Below are 17,741 nucleotides of genomic sequence, written 5' to 3'. Positions count from 1 at the left end.
TTTATTTTGTTTGTATAGTTCTTATGACAATTACTGCCTGCTTTGAGGATACATATTCACAAACATTCACAGAGCATCTGTGTCCAAATGACACACTGTAGTCCGTCATATTGTGTCTAGTCTGCCTTTTCTTGCCATTCTGGAAACCAAATCTGAAGTGTTGTCAGCCTAACCAACCCATTGAATAATACAATTCACATTCACGGTAAACCTGTTGATTAAACATGTCTATATCAAACCCAGAGGAGAGGCTGCAAAACACTCAGTATGAATTTATATAATTTGGAAAATTCCACGCTTGGCCAGAAAAGGAAAGAGTCCTCTGTACTCCAATTTCAGTCAGTAGAAAAGATACTGAACAGTGTTGATTAATAGATGTTCTCTGCCCTTCAGGTCCTCAGAGTCCCTGTGAGCGAACAGACCTGCGGATGGCCATCGTGGCTGACCACCTGGGACTTAGCTGGACTGGTAAGGAAATGGTGCTCCCTGGTCTTTGTGCCATCTGGCTTCATGGCCCTCTATCCTCCTGCTTTACCCTCACCAACACGGTATTATTGTGAGGAAACAGTGCCCTCTTCAGAGTGACACTTCCTGCACTGCAGCTCTGCATACTTGTGTTTATTTTTAAATGTTTTATTTCACCTTTATTTAACCAGGTAGGCCAGTTGAGAACAAGTTCTCATTTACAACTGCGACCTGGCCAAGATAAAGCAAAGCAGTGTGACAAAAACAACAACACAGAGTTACACATAAACAAATGTACAGTCAATAACACAAAAGAAAATAAAAATAGAAAGATCTATGTACAGTGTGTGCAAATGTAGGAGAGTAGGCAGGTAGGCAATAAATAGGCCATAGAGGCGAAAATAATTACAATTTAGCATTAATACTGGAGTGATATATGTGCAGATGATGATGTGCAAGTAGCGATACTGGGGTGCAAAAGAGCAAGAGGGTAAGTAATAATATGGGGATGAGGTAGTTGGGTGTGCTATTTACAGATGGGCTGTGTACAGCTACAGTGATCGGTAAACTGCTCTGACAGCTGATGCTTAAAGTTAGAGAGGGAGATATAAGACTCCAGCTTCAGAGATTTTTGCAATTTGTTCCAGTCATTGGCAGAAGAGAACTGGAAGGAAAGGCGGCCAAAGGAAGTGTTGGCTTTAGAGATGACCAGTGCAATATACCTGTTGGAGTGCGTGCTTCGGGTGGGTGTTGCTATGGTGACCAGTGAGCTGAGATAAAGCGGAGCTTTACGTAGCAAACACTTATAGATGACCTGGAGCCAGTGGGTTTGGCGACGGATATGTAGCGAGGGCCAGCCAACGAGAGCATACAGGTGCAGTGGTGGGTAGTATAAGGGGCTTTGGTGATAAAACGGATGGCACTGTGATAGACTACATCCAGTTTGCTTTGTAGAGTGTTGGGGGCAATTTAGTAAATGACATCACCGAAGTCAAGGATCGGTAGGATGGTCAGTTTTACGAGGGTATGTTTGGCGGCATGAGTGAAGGAGGCTTTGTTGCAAAATAGGAAGTTAATTCTAGATTTAATTTTTGATTGGAGATGCTTAATGTGCATCTCGAAGGAGAGTTTACAGTCTAGCCAGACACCTAGGTATTTGTAGTTGTCCACATATTCTAGGTCAGAACCGTCCAGAGTAGTGATGCTAGTCGGGCGGTAGGGTGCGGGGAGCGATCGGTTGAAGAGCATGCATTTAGTTTTACTAGCATTTAAAAGCAGTTGGAGGCCACGGAAGGAGTGTTGTATGGCGTTAAAGCTCGTTTGGAGATTTGTTAGCACAGTGTGCAAAGAAGGGCCAGATGTATACAGAATAGTGTCGTCTGCGTAGAGGTTGATCGGAGAATCACCAGCAGCAAGAGCTACATCATTGATATATACAGAGAAAAGTAAGCCTGTATGATATAGAAATGGATGTCTTGAACTGATGTGATGTAATGTGCTTTTTGATGCGTTTGCAGAGCTAGCTCGGGAAATGGACTTTTCTGTCGACGAGATCAACCACATCCGAGTGGAGAACCCCAACTCCCTGACAGCGCAGAGCTTCATGCTACTAAAGAAATGGGTCAGCCGGGATGGTAAAAACGCAACGAGTGAGTGTCCCTCTTTCTCCCAAAAGTATTTATACCCCCTGTGGCTTTCTATTAACAGTTATTATATCACGTCTCACTCTATTGCACTTGTATGATTGTGTACCACAGAGCTTCACAACCCGGTTTCATCCCACTCTCCTTCTGAACTCTCTCTCTCCAGCTTAATTTGTATCTGTGAAGGTTTCATAGTAAATTACATTCTGAGATGACTTACAGTACTAGTCAAAAGTTTGGACACACCTACTCATTCAAGGGTTATTTTTAATTTGTATTATTTTCTACATTGTAGAATAATAGTGAAGACATCCAAATTATGAAATAACACATATAGAATCATGTAGTAACCAAAAAAGTGTTAAACAAATCAAAATATATTTTAGATTCTTTAAAGTAGCCACCGTTTGCCTTGATGACAGCCTGTCACTCTCTTTGCATTCTCTCAACCAGCGTCATGAGGAATGCTTTTCCAACAGTCTTGAAGGAGTTCCCACATATGCTGAGCACTTGTTGAATGCTTTTCCTTCACTCTATGGTCCAACTCATCCCAAACTATCTCAATTGGGTTGAGGTTGGGTGATTGTGGAGGCCAGGTCATCTGATGCAGCACTCTCCTTCTTGGTCAAATAGCCCTTACACAGCCTGGAGGTGTGTTGGGTCATTGTCCTGTTGAAAAACAAATGATAGTCCCAGTAAGGGCAAATCAGATGGGATGGTGTATCGCTGTAGAATGCTGTGGTAGCCAAGCTGGTTAAGTGTGCCTTGAATTCTAAATAAATCACCAACACCATCACACCTGCTCCTCCATGGTTCACGGTGGGAACAACACATGCGGAGATCATCCATTCACCTACTCTGCGTCTGACAAAGACATGCCAATTGGAACCAAAAATCTCAAATTTGGACTCATCAGACCGAAAGACAGATTTCCACAGATCTAATGTCCATTGCTCGTGTTTCTTGGCCCAAGCAAGTCTCTTCTTATTATTATTATCCTTTAGTAGTGGTTTCTTTGCAGTAATTTGGCCATTAAGGCCTGATTCACGGTCTCCTCTGAACAATTGATGTTGAGATGTCTGTTACTTGAACTCTGAAGTATTTATTTGGGCTGAAATCTGAGGTGCAGTTAACTCTAATGAACTTATCCTCTGCAGCAGAGATAACTCTGGGTATTCCTTTCCTGTGGCAGTCCTCATGAGAACCAGTTTCATCATAGCGCTTGATGGTTTTTGCGACTACACTTGAAGAAACTTGAAAAGTTCTTGAGATTTTCCAGATTGACTGACCTTCAAGTTTTAAAGTAATGATGCTGTCGTTTCTTTTTGCATCTCAAATATAAAATATATTTTGATCTGTTGAACACTTTTTTGGTTACTACATGATTCCATATGTGTTATTTCATAGTTTTGATGTCTTCACTATTATTCTACAATGTAGAAAATAGTAAAAATAAAGAAAAACAGTTGAATGAGTAGGTGTGTCCAAACTTTTGCCTGGTACTGTGTGTAGAAGCAGAATGGCCTCTATGTTTATTAAGATTCCTAGTGCAGCTGTCTTTCAGCTGCATATGAAGTCACCTATCCTTGTCATGCTCCAACAGTCTTTTAGAACTACTAAGTACATTATGTTCAGTACAGGAAAAGGAAATTTGACCTATTTTCCTGGTACAAGAGAAGAGGACAACGGCAATCCTCTTTCCATCTTCACACACTGCAGTGTGATAGTAAACTATTTATATTGATTACCTCGCAAGAGTTAAGACAATGAAAACATCTGGATTAAGGACCAGTGCATATTGTACAAACAACTGCCATATTGTACAACAGTGTCTTGTCTTTGTTTGACTGACTTTCGGGTTGTCTGTTTTTCTTACAGCGGATGCCTTAACTGGAGTGCTGACCAAAGTCAATCGGATGGATATTGTGACTTTACTGGAGGGGCCGATATTTGACTATGGTAACATTTCAGGCACGAGAAGTTTTGCCGATGATAACGCTGTTTACCTGGATCAGGCTGATGGTAAAGTTTAGCTCCATCTAGCTGACCTCTTACCTCTGCTGCCACTCTTTTGTTTTTGCATTAGAACTGTAGCAAAAATAAGAACAAATTGCCTGGCTATACTATTGAATGCAATTTGCCTATGGAGACTACAGTACCCTATCTTAGATAGGGTGATGTCTTACCCTTCGTTTTATGGATTTATTTCCAGCTTGAGTCTACCCATTTTCTGACATGCACTCAAATGAGTGTGAGGAAATGTTAGCATGCAGAGTACCATGGGTTCACTTTTAACCTAGTCAATTCAGGAAATGTATTATAATTCACGTTATGAAATGACTGGGTTACTATTAAATTGACACCAACCCTGATGATGAAGGTAGCATGTCAAACCCAAAACGTTTCTAAAGAGCTCTTAATTGACATGACCCGATCACCACTTTGATATTATTTAAGCCCTCTAAAAATCAAATTGCATTTGTGCATGAAGGGTTTTGAAAGATGAATTGATGACAAACTAAAACAATCCATGATGCTAACCAGTTGCATTCTGTAAGACACTGCTTTTACCTGATCACCTTGTACCTTTAACAGGACTACTGTATAAACCCTTTGTTCCCTAATGCATGGAGTAGCCATAGACTCAACCGTCTAAACTCATCTATACCTCTAGATCTCTTTAGTTCTCTAGTCTCCAGTACCTCCAGTTCCTCTGAGCCGTCCCTGGATAGAATGACAGAGCTTCCTCCTCTGTGAAACCAGACTACCTTCCTCCCCTTATGCTCTCGTCCATCGCCACAGCCCAACCTCCAGGGCAGCTTATAACAGCTCTTAAGCGCTTATTAAGAGTCTTGTGCTGTCATCTCTGCTTTTCCCAATCCCTTTCCCTTCCCTGTTTCCTAATCTCTCAAAATCACCTCTGTCCTCTCATTCATAATTGTCTTGTGTTGCTAACACGTTTTTGTATTTTGTTAGATTTTTTTGTATGTCTTTGTTTCTCTTTAATCGTCTTGTTTCCTCACCTGTAGCATGCTTTGTTGTTCCTGAGAGCTCCTCCATCTCTTCATTCCCAGTTTCTCCCCTGATTGAGAATCATTCCCTCAACCCTGATTCCCCCTTGGTCTTGCAGACCTCCACACCCCACTCCCTTACTAAGTCCACACCCCCACATCGTCCATTATCTCCCAGCCAATCCCCAAGTTAATGGTCCTCTGTCTTACTCATGGACCTCACACCTTTACCCCCGTCCCCACTGCCTGATCCAGCAACCTCTCCTCTTCCAATGTCTCCTTCTCAACCCCCAGTCTTCAACTCCTCAACCCACTGGGCACCCCAGTCAACCCACACACCTGTCCTCTACTCCTATACCCCAGCTAATTCCCTCATCTCCTGCTCAGTCACCAAGTCTTAAACCTACTGGGGACGCCATAGCCCTCTCCTCTACTCCCACCCCCCAGCTGTCTCCCGATGTGACCCCATGCCGGTCATCCCACCCCATCTCCTTTGCCGTCTTCCCCCTAATATCAGCTGCAGGGTCTCACTGCCCCAGTCCTGGCCCTTCCTCCCCTCCCATCCATTCCCAGTCCCCCTTTCCTGTGTGTCAGTGTCCCTGTGTCTCTCCCGTACCTTCTGCTCCTCTCCCTTGGGTTGGCATCGACCCCTCTGTCCTGGAAATATGAATCTAGGCCCCCTCACCCTCTCCTCTCTTCTTTTATCTTTCTGTGTGAGCATGACTGAACACGCACTCAAATCTTAACTAATAAAACCCACTCATCGCACATATGCAAAATCGTATTCCTGGCATGCCTCACATACACTACCGTTCAAAAGTTTGGGATCACTTAGACATTTCCTTGTTTTTGAAAGAAAAGCAAAAAAAAATTGTCCATTACAATAACATCAAATTGATCAGAAATACAATGTAGACATTGTTAATGTTGTAAATGACAATTTGTTATGGAATATCTACATATGCGTACAGAGGCCCATTATCAGCAACCATCACTCGTGTTCCATTGGCACGTTGTGTTAGCTAATCCAAGTTTATAATTTTAAAAGACTAATTGATCATTAGAAAACCCTTTTGCAATTATGTTAGCACAGCTGAAAACTGTTGTTCTAATTAAAGATGCAATAAAACTGGCCTTTAGACTAGTTGAGTATCCGGAGTATCAGCATTTGTGGGTTCGATTACAGGCTCAAAATGGCCAGAAACAAAGAACTTTCTTCTGAGACTCGTCAGTCTATTCTTGTTCTGAGAAATGAAGGCTATTCCATGTGAGAAATTGCCAAGAAACTGAAGATCTGGTACAACGCTGCGTACTACTCCCTTTATAGAACAGCGCAAACTGGCTCTAACCAGAATAGAAAGTGGAGTGGGAGCTGCCAGTTGAGGACTTGTGAGGCATCTGTTTTTCAAACTAGACGCTCTAATGTACTTGTCCTCTTGCTCAGTTGTGCACTGGGGCCTCCGACTCCTCTTTCTATTCTGGTTAGAGCCAGTTTGCGCTGTTCTGTGATAGGAGTAGTACACAGCATTGTACCAGATCTTCAGTTTCTTGGCAATTTCTCACATGGAATAGCCTTTATTTCTCAGAACAAGAATAGACTGACGAGTTTCAGGAGAAAGTCCTTTGTTTCTGGCCATTTTGAGCCTGTAATCGAACCCACAAATGCTGGTGCTCCAGATACTCAACTAGTCTAAAGAAGGCCAGTTTTATTTATTCTTTAATAAGCACAACAGTTTCATCTGTGCTAACATAATTGCAAAAGGGTTTTCTAATGATCAGTTAGCCAGGTCCTAATCCAGGCACTTGCCATCTCCCGTCTGGATTACTGCAACTCGCTGCTGGCGGGGCTCCCTGCCTGTGCCATTAAACCCCTACAACTCATCCAGAACGCCGCAGCCCGTCTGGTGTTCAACCTTCCCAAGTTCTCTCACGTCACCCCGCTCCTCCGCACACTCCACTGGCTTCCAGTTGTAGCTCGCATCTGCTACAAGACCATGTTGCTTGCCTACGGAGCTGTGAGGGGAACGGCACCTCCGTACCTTCAGGCTCTGATCAGTCCCTACACCCAAAGAAGGGCACTGCGTTCATCCACCTCTGGCCTGCTGGCCCCCCTACCTCTGCGGAAGCACAGTTCCCGCTCAGCCCAGTCAAAACTGTTCGCTGCTCTGGCACCCCAATGGTGGAACAATCTCCCTCACGACGCCAGGACAGCAGAGTCAATCACCACCTTCCGGAGACACCGGAAACCCCACCTCTTTAAGGAATACCTGGGATAGGATAAAGTAATCCTTCTAACCCCCCCCCAACAAAAAAAAAGATATAGATGTACTATTGTAAAGTGGTTGTTCCACTGGATATCATAAGGTGAATGCACCAATTTCTAAGTCGCTCTGGATAAGAGCGTCTGCTAAATGACGTAAATGTAAAATGATAAACTTGGATTAGCTAACACAACGTGCCAATGGAACACGAGTGATGGTTGCTGATAATGGGCCTCTGTACGCATATGTAGATATTCCATTAAAAATTGTCATTTACAACATTAACAATGTCTACACTGTATTTCTGATCAATTTGATGATTTTTAATGGACACAAAATTTGCTTTTCTTTCAAAAACAAGGACATTTCTAAGAGTCACCAAACTTTTGAACGGTAGTGTAGATAATTTATTTTTGTTTTCTTATCTCATCTCAAATGCTGCATATGAATCCAATCCTTTAACAGAAGAAAATAAACTTGTCATAAAACTGTTCAAAGCTGCCACGGACATAAGTATTGATCGTTTTTGTCCGTGTAAATATCATTTGTTTTATCACAACTTTACCTTGAGTTTCTCTAAGATAGCTCTCAAGTGAATCAAAAGTGCTGAATATTGTGCTGGTGATTTGTGACACCAGTGTCCCCTTTGAGTGTCACCACAATTAGTGGGTGTTTTTCGTTGCATGCTCTATTGTCCGTCTCTGTGCATTTGTCCATGTCACTCAGTCCATGTGGTGTGTGTTTTATGTGGGATTTCTTGTGTCAAGTGCTTCCATGTGCTTATATCATCTCCCAACAGATTATCACAGCATCCTAGCGGAGCTGCAGTCCCCAGTCCAACTGCACTCTGACCCTCCCTTCACGGAGCTCCACTCTGAACCCCCTACCCTCACCATCGACCCCACCCCTGTCCAGCTCCACCCACACCCCCCTACCCTCATCCTCACCCAGTCTGAGCCCTGGAATGACCACATGGAGCCTAGTGTGGACCCTGACACCTCCACTAGAACCACCCTTAGGCCCTGGGAGCTGTCCCTGTCCATTCACACCCTTCACTTAGATCCCACCGCTGCCACCAACACAGGAATGGCTGAAGGTGACCAGGTGCTGATGGTACAAGTGGAAGAAGAGAAAAAGGAAGTGGACATAAGCCTCCAACATCAGGAGGACAGCAGACAGACAGGGGCATCAGCGGTGGTGGCTGAGGGGGAGGCTGAGGAGGAGGCTGAGGAGGTCGTAAAGGGAGGTGGTGAGGAAGGGGTAGAGGTGGGTGAGATGGCAGAAGAGGGGGATAAAGTGGTAGAAGCAAAGATCGGGGCTAAGGTGGTGGAGGGGGGTAAGGTAGCGGAAGAGGGGGCTAAGGTGAGGGTGGAGGGGGGTAAGGTGGAGTGGGCTAAGGTGAGGGTGGAGGGGGCTAAGGCAGTAGAGAATGGGGCTGAGGTGGTAGAAGAGGGGGGTGCATATCTCTCCCCCCAGGCCTGGGCTGAGGCATTGGGGGAGCAGGGTGTGTCTGGTTCCACCGAGGAAGAGGATGGAGACGAAGACGAGAAGACAGAAGATAAGTTAAAGTCGCTGTTGGAGGATATTCATTTGGAGGAAGGCTCAGAGGAGGAGGACGAGGAAATGACGGAGGCCAGGGTTCAGGAGATTGTTAGTCAGGTGCAACAGGCAGAAAAAGACGTGTGTTCACTTCCAGGTTGGCACAGTGACACATCCAGCGTCAACGTGGAGCCGCCCACACCCGGCCGCAGTGTGAGCTCAGACCTGCTAGACCGCCAGGAAAATAGGTACACAAAACTAAATTATTCCATCACAGTTATGGATTAAGGATAAATACACTTTCATGTGACTCTACAACTGGGATTTAATATCTACGCCTCAGTCTTTCTGCCTTCGTCACAATTTATTCAGTCAATTTGATACCAATCCCATCCTATTCTCAATCTAACTCTTTATCTTAATCAATGTTGATCTCAATCATAATCCTAAACCATTCATCTGAGTTTTAATCTTAGTCTCAAATTTACCCTTTTTCCTAATGTCTCCCCACAGCCAGGAGAACTCCAGTGACTCCATCACCTCTTCCTCTAGAGGGGAGCCAGCGAGGTCTAGGCACAATGGCGATAACACGGAGCTACCACCTCAGGACGGGTCACTTCCTGTATCGCAGGACTCAGCCAACGGAAGAACTGGACGTGGGAAGGAAGAAGGCACGCTTGTATCTGAGAGGAAAGTCCAGGTAATTGCAAAGACTATGCAAGATAGTGTACTGTAAATGTTTTTTTTAGAATGTGTGTCTACTTCAGTGAATACTGCTCATCAGGTGCATCGCTGTTCCCTTTTTACAGTGACACATGAAGTGGATGTCTATACTTTCAAATCAACTGTAAATTTAACTGGACCAATTTTTCCAGATGTGCCATTGTTTATTTTTGTAGGTGTTAGAAGATCCTTGGGATTGTGTGAAGCAAAAAATATTCTCTACCAGCTACGTATTTTGTGTTTCCATCCCCTTCTCACTGTCTTTAATGTTACTTAACTGCATTCATCAGCAGCATTTTAGTGAGTCCGGCTCTGACGAGGAACGGACTGTCACCACCAGGGTGTTCCGGCGCCGGGTCATTCTTAAGGTACCCTGCTGAGACTGGGTGAAGTTTGGTTTAGGTTGGCAGTAGATAGTTCATTTGACTTTGCCTCCTGGTGTGCAGTGGACTGGTGTGGCTCGCTTAACTGACAGCAAGCGGTGGGAGAAAAAGGAAACGTCTGAAATGTGTGTTTGCGAACAGTGTGTGTACAGTGTTTGAATGGTGTGCGTGCGAGTGTGTTAGTGTGTCCTGGCCTGGTAACCTGCTTTCATGGCTTGACTTTAATCAAGGAACATTCTGTGTCTCACTGTTGCCTCTGTGATGCCATTTAAAGGGACACTTCACTTTCATTTTGATTTTGCTTGACTCAACAACTCTTGGGGAATTCAAAGATATTCTCTCTTCTCTAGAGGTTTGCTTGCAGTTTGATGGTGCTGGTGATGTAAAGTGTGTTAATGGTTTGCTGTTACACTGGCTGAGGTGAATTTGGACCAGTTCTGATTGTAGTCCTAATCATGAACACTTACAGGGAGAACAGGCAAAGAATATTCCGGGCGAATCAGTGACAGAAGAACAGTTTACTGATGAAGATGGTAACATCATCACTAGAAAAGTAACTATCTGCCACTGCCTTCACTCTGATTCACCCGTCTTCCTAAAAACACACCACTGAATTATCATACCCACCTCCTCTAAACTCTCCTCCCAAAATGACCTAAACCCTCTCTTTGTGTGTGTATCTTGGTCATACTCTCTCCTTCTTGACCATGATCACTATCTCCTCCCCATTTCCCAGGTCATCAGAAAGGTCATCCGCCGGGTGTCCACGCCCACGCCTGACGACCAGGGCGGGGACAGGGGGAGTTGGGACCGAGGAGACCCCTGGCCCTGCCCTTTCTTACTGGAGGAGGAGTTAGAGGTTGGCATGACGACGGAATAGGCTGCATAGAGTTGCCCCGGGGGGGGGGGTTCTAGGGTTCTGAGCCTGAACAGAAAACAGGCGGGTCAGAACCTTTGGACCTTAACTCAGTATGGGGTGCTGTGATCTGATGTGGAGTGCTGCTGCTAATGCTACCAGTGTGTGTATGTCTGTTTTGAGTGTCTGTGTGTTTGTGCGTCTCTGTGCGTGTGCATGCAATGGGTGCTCAGTGACTAGGATGTTGCCCCAGCTATTGTTGCAGGTTGACATTTATTGTCATGAGTCTTGTCCTGGAGGCAGAACTAAGAAACTTCCTGTAGCTGCGAAGTCCAAATTGGCTATATTGTAAAAATGTATGGGGATAAAATTAGTTTTTTGGTCTTAATTTAAGGTTAGGGTTAGGCATTAGGGTTAGCAGTGTGGTTAGGGTTAGGCATTAGGGTTAGCAGTGTGGTTAGGGTTAGGCATTAGGGTTAGCAGTTTGGTTAGGGTAAGGCATTAGGGTTAGCAGTGTGGTTAGGGTTAGGCATTAGGGTTAGCAGTGTGGTTAGGGTTACACATTAGGGTTAGCAGTGGGGTTAGGGTTAGGCATTAAGGTTAGTAGTGTGGTTAAGGTTAGGGTTAGAGTTGGGTTTATAATCCGATTTTATGACTTTGTGGCTGTGCCAGCTAGTGACCACTCTGTAGAGCTGACTCCAGAACAAGATTCATGATGTTAACTTGCGCTATTGTTTGTGGCCCACATTCAATTGGAGAACTGATTGTTCTGACATGAACCAGGTGCACACTGCCCTGACACTTTATTTGTTCTTGTTTCTGGTGATATAACTCCTCTGGGCTATTCTTTTATTTCCAGGAATTTGCTTCTAGGACACATGCCTCTAGTATGTTGTGTGCTTTCACTTCATGGTATCCTGCTGTGTGTAATGCTAACATTTGCTTCTGTGGTGGGGTTTACTGCTTTCAGGTTGATGGTTTCAGGTTGCTATTGTTACAACATCTCACCTCTGGTCTAGCTGCACTCGGGTTGCTGTTTCAGGTTGCTGTGTTGGGTCGCTGCTTGTCAGGATGGGGTTCTGAAATTGGCTTTGCCTCACTCGTATGTATATGTGTGTTTCAGCAAGGAGATGGAGCTAAAAGCAGGAAGGAGGAGAGGTCGGGAGAAAAGAAGCTTCAATCGTAGGGGTAGCTGTGCTCCACCAGGTACTTTACCAAGTAAAGTGCTTTACTCCCCCCACTTCTCTAATATAATCATCATTTTTATACCCCACACTGTTCAGTGGTAGTGCTCAATATTTTCTGATCCATTCCATGTACATGTCTAAACCTGGTGCAGCTCTGCTCCATTTCACTATACTTGTTCTGTTTTCTTCTGCACTGTTCTCCACTCTACATTGCTGCTCTGATTAATGTACTTCATTCTCCTCCAAACAGTACACACACACCAGCAGACCTTCATGTTTCCAACTGAAAGTCTGACTCTTGTCTGTTTTGATTCTGGCTGCGTTTTGTCCTGTCAGCTGTGTGTGTGGGTGACTAGTCACAAAGGGAACGTGGATGATGTTCAAAACACACCTATTGTCACACAGACACTCTCTCTAACTCTCTCTTTGTCCATTAAATCCCCCCCCCCCACAGGCCAGCTCATAGACAGCCCATTGTGTGGGAATTACATTACAAAGAGAGGTGGCTGTCTGATTGGTTACTGTTAATCCCTGTAAGGTGTTGGTAACTATATGCATCAGTGAATTATTCAGTTTAAGGTAACCTGAGTAAAAAGAGTAGTGACACTCTAATGAACTGTGGCTCAACTGGTGGTTTCCGTGACAACCAGGGTGACCATGCTAACTGTAGCCCACAGACCTCTTAATGCTCTCTAGCGTCGTCGAGTGATTGCTCCCTAGATTTGTGGGTGGCTTGCAAATTGGAACTTGTAAAAGTCAGTAAACTGAATGAGTAAAAACTAAGGGACTCGTAAGCATTAGTGAATGCATGGGCTGTCCTCTATAATGGCTCCCTTCTTTCAAACAGCTGCCCAAAATGCTGCCAATATCTGATATATTGTAATATTTTCTTAATTTTCAGGTGTGCAGGAATTCTTCTCATCTGTTTCCAGGGCAGAAAGTTACAAACTGAAAAACTCAACAAATTTCAGCCAGGACTTGATCCGTCTGATTTCAATATGAGCATGAAAAACTCACTCCCTGTCAATTGAGGGACCTCGAAGGCTCTCACCATGGAATCTGAATTCTAATTGTATGGCTCTCACTTCCTGTGGTCTATGGACCAGGAGAATTCTGCTTCCTGTTTGTGACTCGTAGCGTGCCATTGGTGTCGTGAGAGCTTTTGAGGAGCATTGTGGTGACAACAAAAAGGACTCCATCACAGAAAAACTACAGGTGCAACTGAACATACACCTGTGACCAAAGATGGCGCAAAAGCTCAATTCTAGTAGTAGGAGAAAGAAAATCAACAAAATTACACAAAAACTAGAGGAACACTTCTGATCCACCTCCAACACTCGCCTTATAGTTTTTTCTTGGACCCATAAATGTCAGGTTGTAAATTGCTGTGGGGTTTGTTTTCCTTTTTAAAACTGAAAATAATACACGGCTTTTTCCTGTATATAAATTACAATGTGTACAATAAAAAAATGAGTTACAGGATGATAATGCACAGGAGAGAACTTTACAAGTGCTTTCAACATTATTATCAAAATGGTTCCACTTTTAAGGAAGATTTGAGTGTAACTTCACACGTTCTTGTATAATTAATTATTATAGCAGGTATAATGTTTGTATATGAAAAAAGCTGGTTAGATTTTAACAGAGGACATTTCCAGAAAATCTTCTGTGAATTTAAGTGATTCCTAAAAAGGGGATGTATCTAATTCTGCAAAAGCAGAGTACTCATATTTTCATGCATGCCGTTCACATTATTTTAAGTACAATTTTTACAAGTTTGCCAACACTGTATTAAAATGAGAATTAAAACCCTTTATCTGTGTACACATATAGTCCTTACATTTGTCACCAGTTTTATATTTGAAATGAAAAAAATACCATAAAAGCATTTATTGTGTTGGGGACTAGGAACAGTATGAAGAAAATTTGTTCTATAGCTTCTTGAGGGTTTAATGTAGTCTACCATTTGTCTATGTAAAACTGAACGGCAGCTTCTGCTGGCATTAGCATAAATGCTATGAGAAAGAAGTTATCTGAATGTATATGCTAGTAGACTGGCTCGCCGTAAAACTATAACTGTATTCTGTGTATTGGCTATAAGGTGTAGAGGTCTCTGTACGCTGTAAGACTGTTTGTAATCATTTTAGCAGTGTGTCATTTGGTTTTATGGAGACTGCTGTGGTTTTAAAGAAAAGGTGTAATTTCCTTTTGGGCTTTGGTGAAGTACTCCCTTAAATTTAATCTACTCACATAAAGACATAAGACATTATTTGATTGTAGCTCTTAATAGAATATGTATGACAAAAACACTGGATGGTCAAACGATTATTTAAGCATCAAATGAATTGTGTGATCTTTCTTGGCTTGAGAATCTGTATGCAGTGTCTAACTGGCATTCGTTTGATAGCTCATTGGCGATTACTTTGCATTAGATCTCCTCTTTGTATTGGTTTGACTAGAGGCCCATGTAGTTCAAGTGTGGTGTTATTCTGGTGTGATGGCTCAGACTTAGTGTGATGATGTTTATGCTGTGGACATGACAACCATGTAAAGGACTTTTTTTTGACAAGTGAAGTCATTTAGGGTATTGTATCATATCTCCCATCCTACATGTCAATCAGGGGGTAGAGGCTAATTTGATCAATTTTGTTTGATATGTGTTTTCACCTGAGCTAATTTTTCGATGTACAATTCTTACTAACAGAGTGAAGCCATTGAAATGTAACTATTCTAGCACTTTGGTTATTCAAAGTCTTCTTTTAGAGGCTATAGCAGTAATGATGCCACCACAATGTTTCAATTTAAAAACAAAATAACAAAATAAAAATGCATTGATTTTGCAATCAGTTGTTTCTGTTTTATCTTTGTGTTTGTTTATGTGATGTTGAATCTCTTATGTTTGGAAGAAATTCCAATGGATTGTGAAATGTTCAGGCTAAGGGATAAGAGGTTGGCAGATCAAGTCAAATTTTATTGGTGACATACACGTTTATCTATGATGTAATGTATGATTGAACAATTAGCCGGACACAAGAAGAGGTAGTATATCAACAATAACAAAATAACATTTTCAAGAAATGAAATCTTCTATAAAGTGTCTTTCTAAGCCCCGTTAATACAACACCACAGTGAAAACCTGTTATTAGCACATTCATTATCCTTTTAAAGAAGTCTAAATGCAGAATAAATTGCAAAAATCAGTAGCTAAGCCAGAGATGAACACGTCTTTCTCATAAACTATCATAGCCTTGGCTAGGTGGGGTGGGTTCTCAGGCTATAGTCTTTTCAGATCTACAAAACCCAAGAAGCCATCAAGAAGTGTCTATTATATAGGGACCACTATAGTTTCCACTATTGTTAAATCCATGCAAGAAAGTTGGGAGAATCGGGACTAGGAGTTTATTTAAAATGTTGTCGCAGACATGACTGGTAAGATGATATAAGGGGTCATATTCAATCAAACCCACACTGCAGAAACATACTGTTCATGCATTGTGCCTTTTTGTTGGACTACTGTTGGATAAAGCTAAACATCAGTGGTTTTGGTTTCCCCCAGTAATATTGTCCACTTAATTGCAATATACTACACTTTTACTTTTCTTTATATACTTTTCTGTATGCTATGGCATCAATGAGCATTGGCACAAAATAGGACAGAGCTAGCTCTTCTTCTTCAATGAGGTTTAATGGCGGTTGGCATACAATAAATGTTGCATTACCGCCACCTACTAGAATGGAGTATAACTCCCTTATACTTTGCTTATTTTTTTATATCAACACATTTTTTTTAATACAACAAATACTCTACCATCTAACACTACATTAATTGTAAATACAGTACTCCACTATATAAATCTATTTAGTCCTACTTCAGGCCAACAGCCTGAAAGGATGAGACACCACCACTTACTACACCCTGTAACTCTTCTGATGTTAAGTCTCGCACACCCAAATACCTCTCTGCAGCTGCACCACAACCTCTATTTTCTGTGACTTATGTTCCATCCCTGCAGTACAGTTGATAACAATTACTACAAATGCCAAAAATCCAATATTACTGAAACATAATACTTGTTGGTTTATCCCTATGTACTGGAAACTCACACCACTCCTCTCAGGATCCCTCCCCATTGACCCATCTTCCTCTACTTTCTTCACTGCCTCAGCATATGACAACTTCTGCTCTACTCTAACCCTGGAAACCTCAACCTGCCTCTCTCGCACGGGACATTTCTGATCCCCAGCCCCATGGGCACCCCTACAATTAACACATACCACTACTTTCCCCAATGCTACACATTCCTTTGTCTCATGCCCTTCTGCACACTTCTCACACCTAGGAACCTCCCTCCTACACACTGTAGCCACATGCCCATAAGCTTGACACCTGTAACAACGTAATGTAGTCGGCACAAAAGCTTGTACAGGATAACTTATACAGGTGAAGTCGGAAGTTTACATACACTTAGGTTGGAGTCATTAAAACTCATTTTTCAACCACTCCACACATTTCTTGTTAATTAACAAACGATAGTTTTGGCAAGTCAGTTAGGACATCTACTTTGTGCATGACACAAGTGATTTTTCCAACAATTGTTTACTGACAGATTATTTCACTTATAATTCACTGTATCACAATTCCAGTGGATCAGAAGTTTACATACACTAAGTTGACTGTGCCTTTAAACAGCTTGGAAAATTCCAGAAAATTATGTCATGGCTTAAGAAGCTTCTGATAGGCTAATTGACATCACTTGAGTCAATTGGAGGTGTACCTGTGGATGTATTTCATTGTCTACCTTCAAACTCAGTGCCTCTTTGCTTGACATTATTGGAAAATCAAAATAAATCAGCCAAGACCTCAGAAAAATCATTGTAGACCTCCACAAGTCTGGTTTATCATTGGGAGCAATTTCCAAATGTCTAAAGGTACCATGTTCATCTGTACAAACACTATGGGACCACGCAGCCGTCATACCGCTCAGGAAGGAGATGTGTTCTGTCTCCTAGAGATGAACGTACTTTGGTGCAAAAAGTGCAAATCAATCCCAGAACAACAGCAAAGGACCTTGTGAAGATGCTGGAGGAAACAGGTACAAAAGTATCTATATCCACAGTAAAACGAGTCCTATATCGACATAACCGGAAAGGCCGCTCAGCAAGGAAGAAGCCACTGCTCCAAAACCGCCATAAAAAAGCACATGGGGACAAAGATCGTACTTTTTGGAGAAATGTCCTCTGGTCTGATGAAACAAAAATAGAACTGTTTGGCCATAATGACCATCCTTATGTTTGGAGGAAAAGGGGGGAGGCTTGCAAGCCAACGAATACCATCCCAACCATGAAGCACGGGGGTGGCATCATGTTGTGGGGGTGCTTTGCTGCAGGAGGGACTGGTGCACTTCACAAAATAGATGGCATCATGAGGAGGAAAATTATGTGGATATATTGAAGCAACATCTCAAGACATCACTCAGGAAGTTAAAGCTTGGTCGCAAATGGGCCTTCCAAATGAACAATGACCCCAAGCATACTTCCAAAGTTGTGGCAAAATGGCTTAAGGACAACAACGTCAAGGTATTGGAGTGGCCATCACAAAGCCCTGACCTCAATCCTATAGAAAATGTGTGGGCAGAACTGAAAAAGCGTGTGCAAGCTGGAGTCCTACCCACC

The 17,741-nt window shown here is 42.8% G+C and overlaps 1 protein-coding gene across 50 annotated transcripts in view; it reads left to right on the top strand.

Moving 5' to 3' along the window:
• The window catches only part of LOC106577144 (ankyrin-3), a 165,666-nt gene extending 150,755 nt beyond the window's left edge, over window positions 1-14,911 (top strand). For 36 of the 50 annotated variants that reach the window (XM_045700915.1, XM_045700911.1, XM_045700933.1 and 33 more), the window contains 10 exons: window positions 394-468; window positions 1,983-2,114; window positions 3,987-4,130; window positions 8,180-9,167; window positions 9,433-9,619; window positions 9,933-10,010; window positions 10,495-10,578; window positions 10,762-10,884; window positions 12,005-12,087; window positions 12,970-14,911. In XM_045700915.1, coding sequence (XP_045556871.1) covers window positions 394-468; window positions 1,983-2,114; window positions 3,987-4,130; window positions 8,180-9,167; window positions 9,433-9,619; window positions 9,933-10,010; window positions 10,495-10,578; window positions 10,762-10,884; window positions 12,005-12,067 — 1,874 coding nt within the window. In that variant the 3' untranslated portion in view covers window positions 12,068-12,087; window positions 12,970-14,911. Of the gene's footprint in view, window positions 1-393; window positions 469-1,982; window positions 2,115-3,986; window positions 4,131-8,179; window positions 9,168-9,432; window positions 9,620-9,932; window positions 10,011-10,494; window positions 10,579-10,761; window positions 10,885-12,004; window positions 12,100-12,969 lie in introns of all 50 variants that reach the window. The other 14 variants (XM_045700937.1, XM_045700952.1, XM_045700948.1 and 11 more) reach the window with 9 other exon arrangements.
• Window positions 14,912-17,741: the final 2,830 nt, after the last annotated feature.

This window comes from Salmo salar, chromosome ssa18, assembly GCF_905237065.1.
Source record: "Salmo salar chromosome ssa18, Ssal_v3.1, whole genome shotgun sequence".
Lineage (NCBI taxonomy): Eukaryota > Metazoa > Chordata > Actinopteri > Salmoniformes > Salmonidae > Salmo > Salmo salar.
The sequence above is the reverse complement of the archived record's forward strand: the minus strand, read 5'-3'. Positions and strand labels throughout refer to the sequence as shown.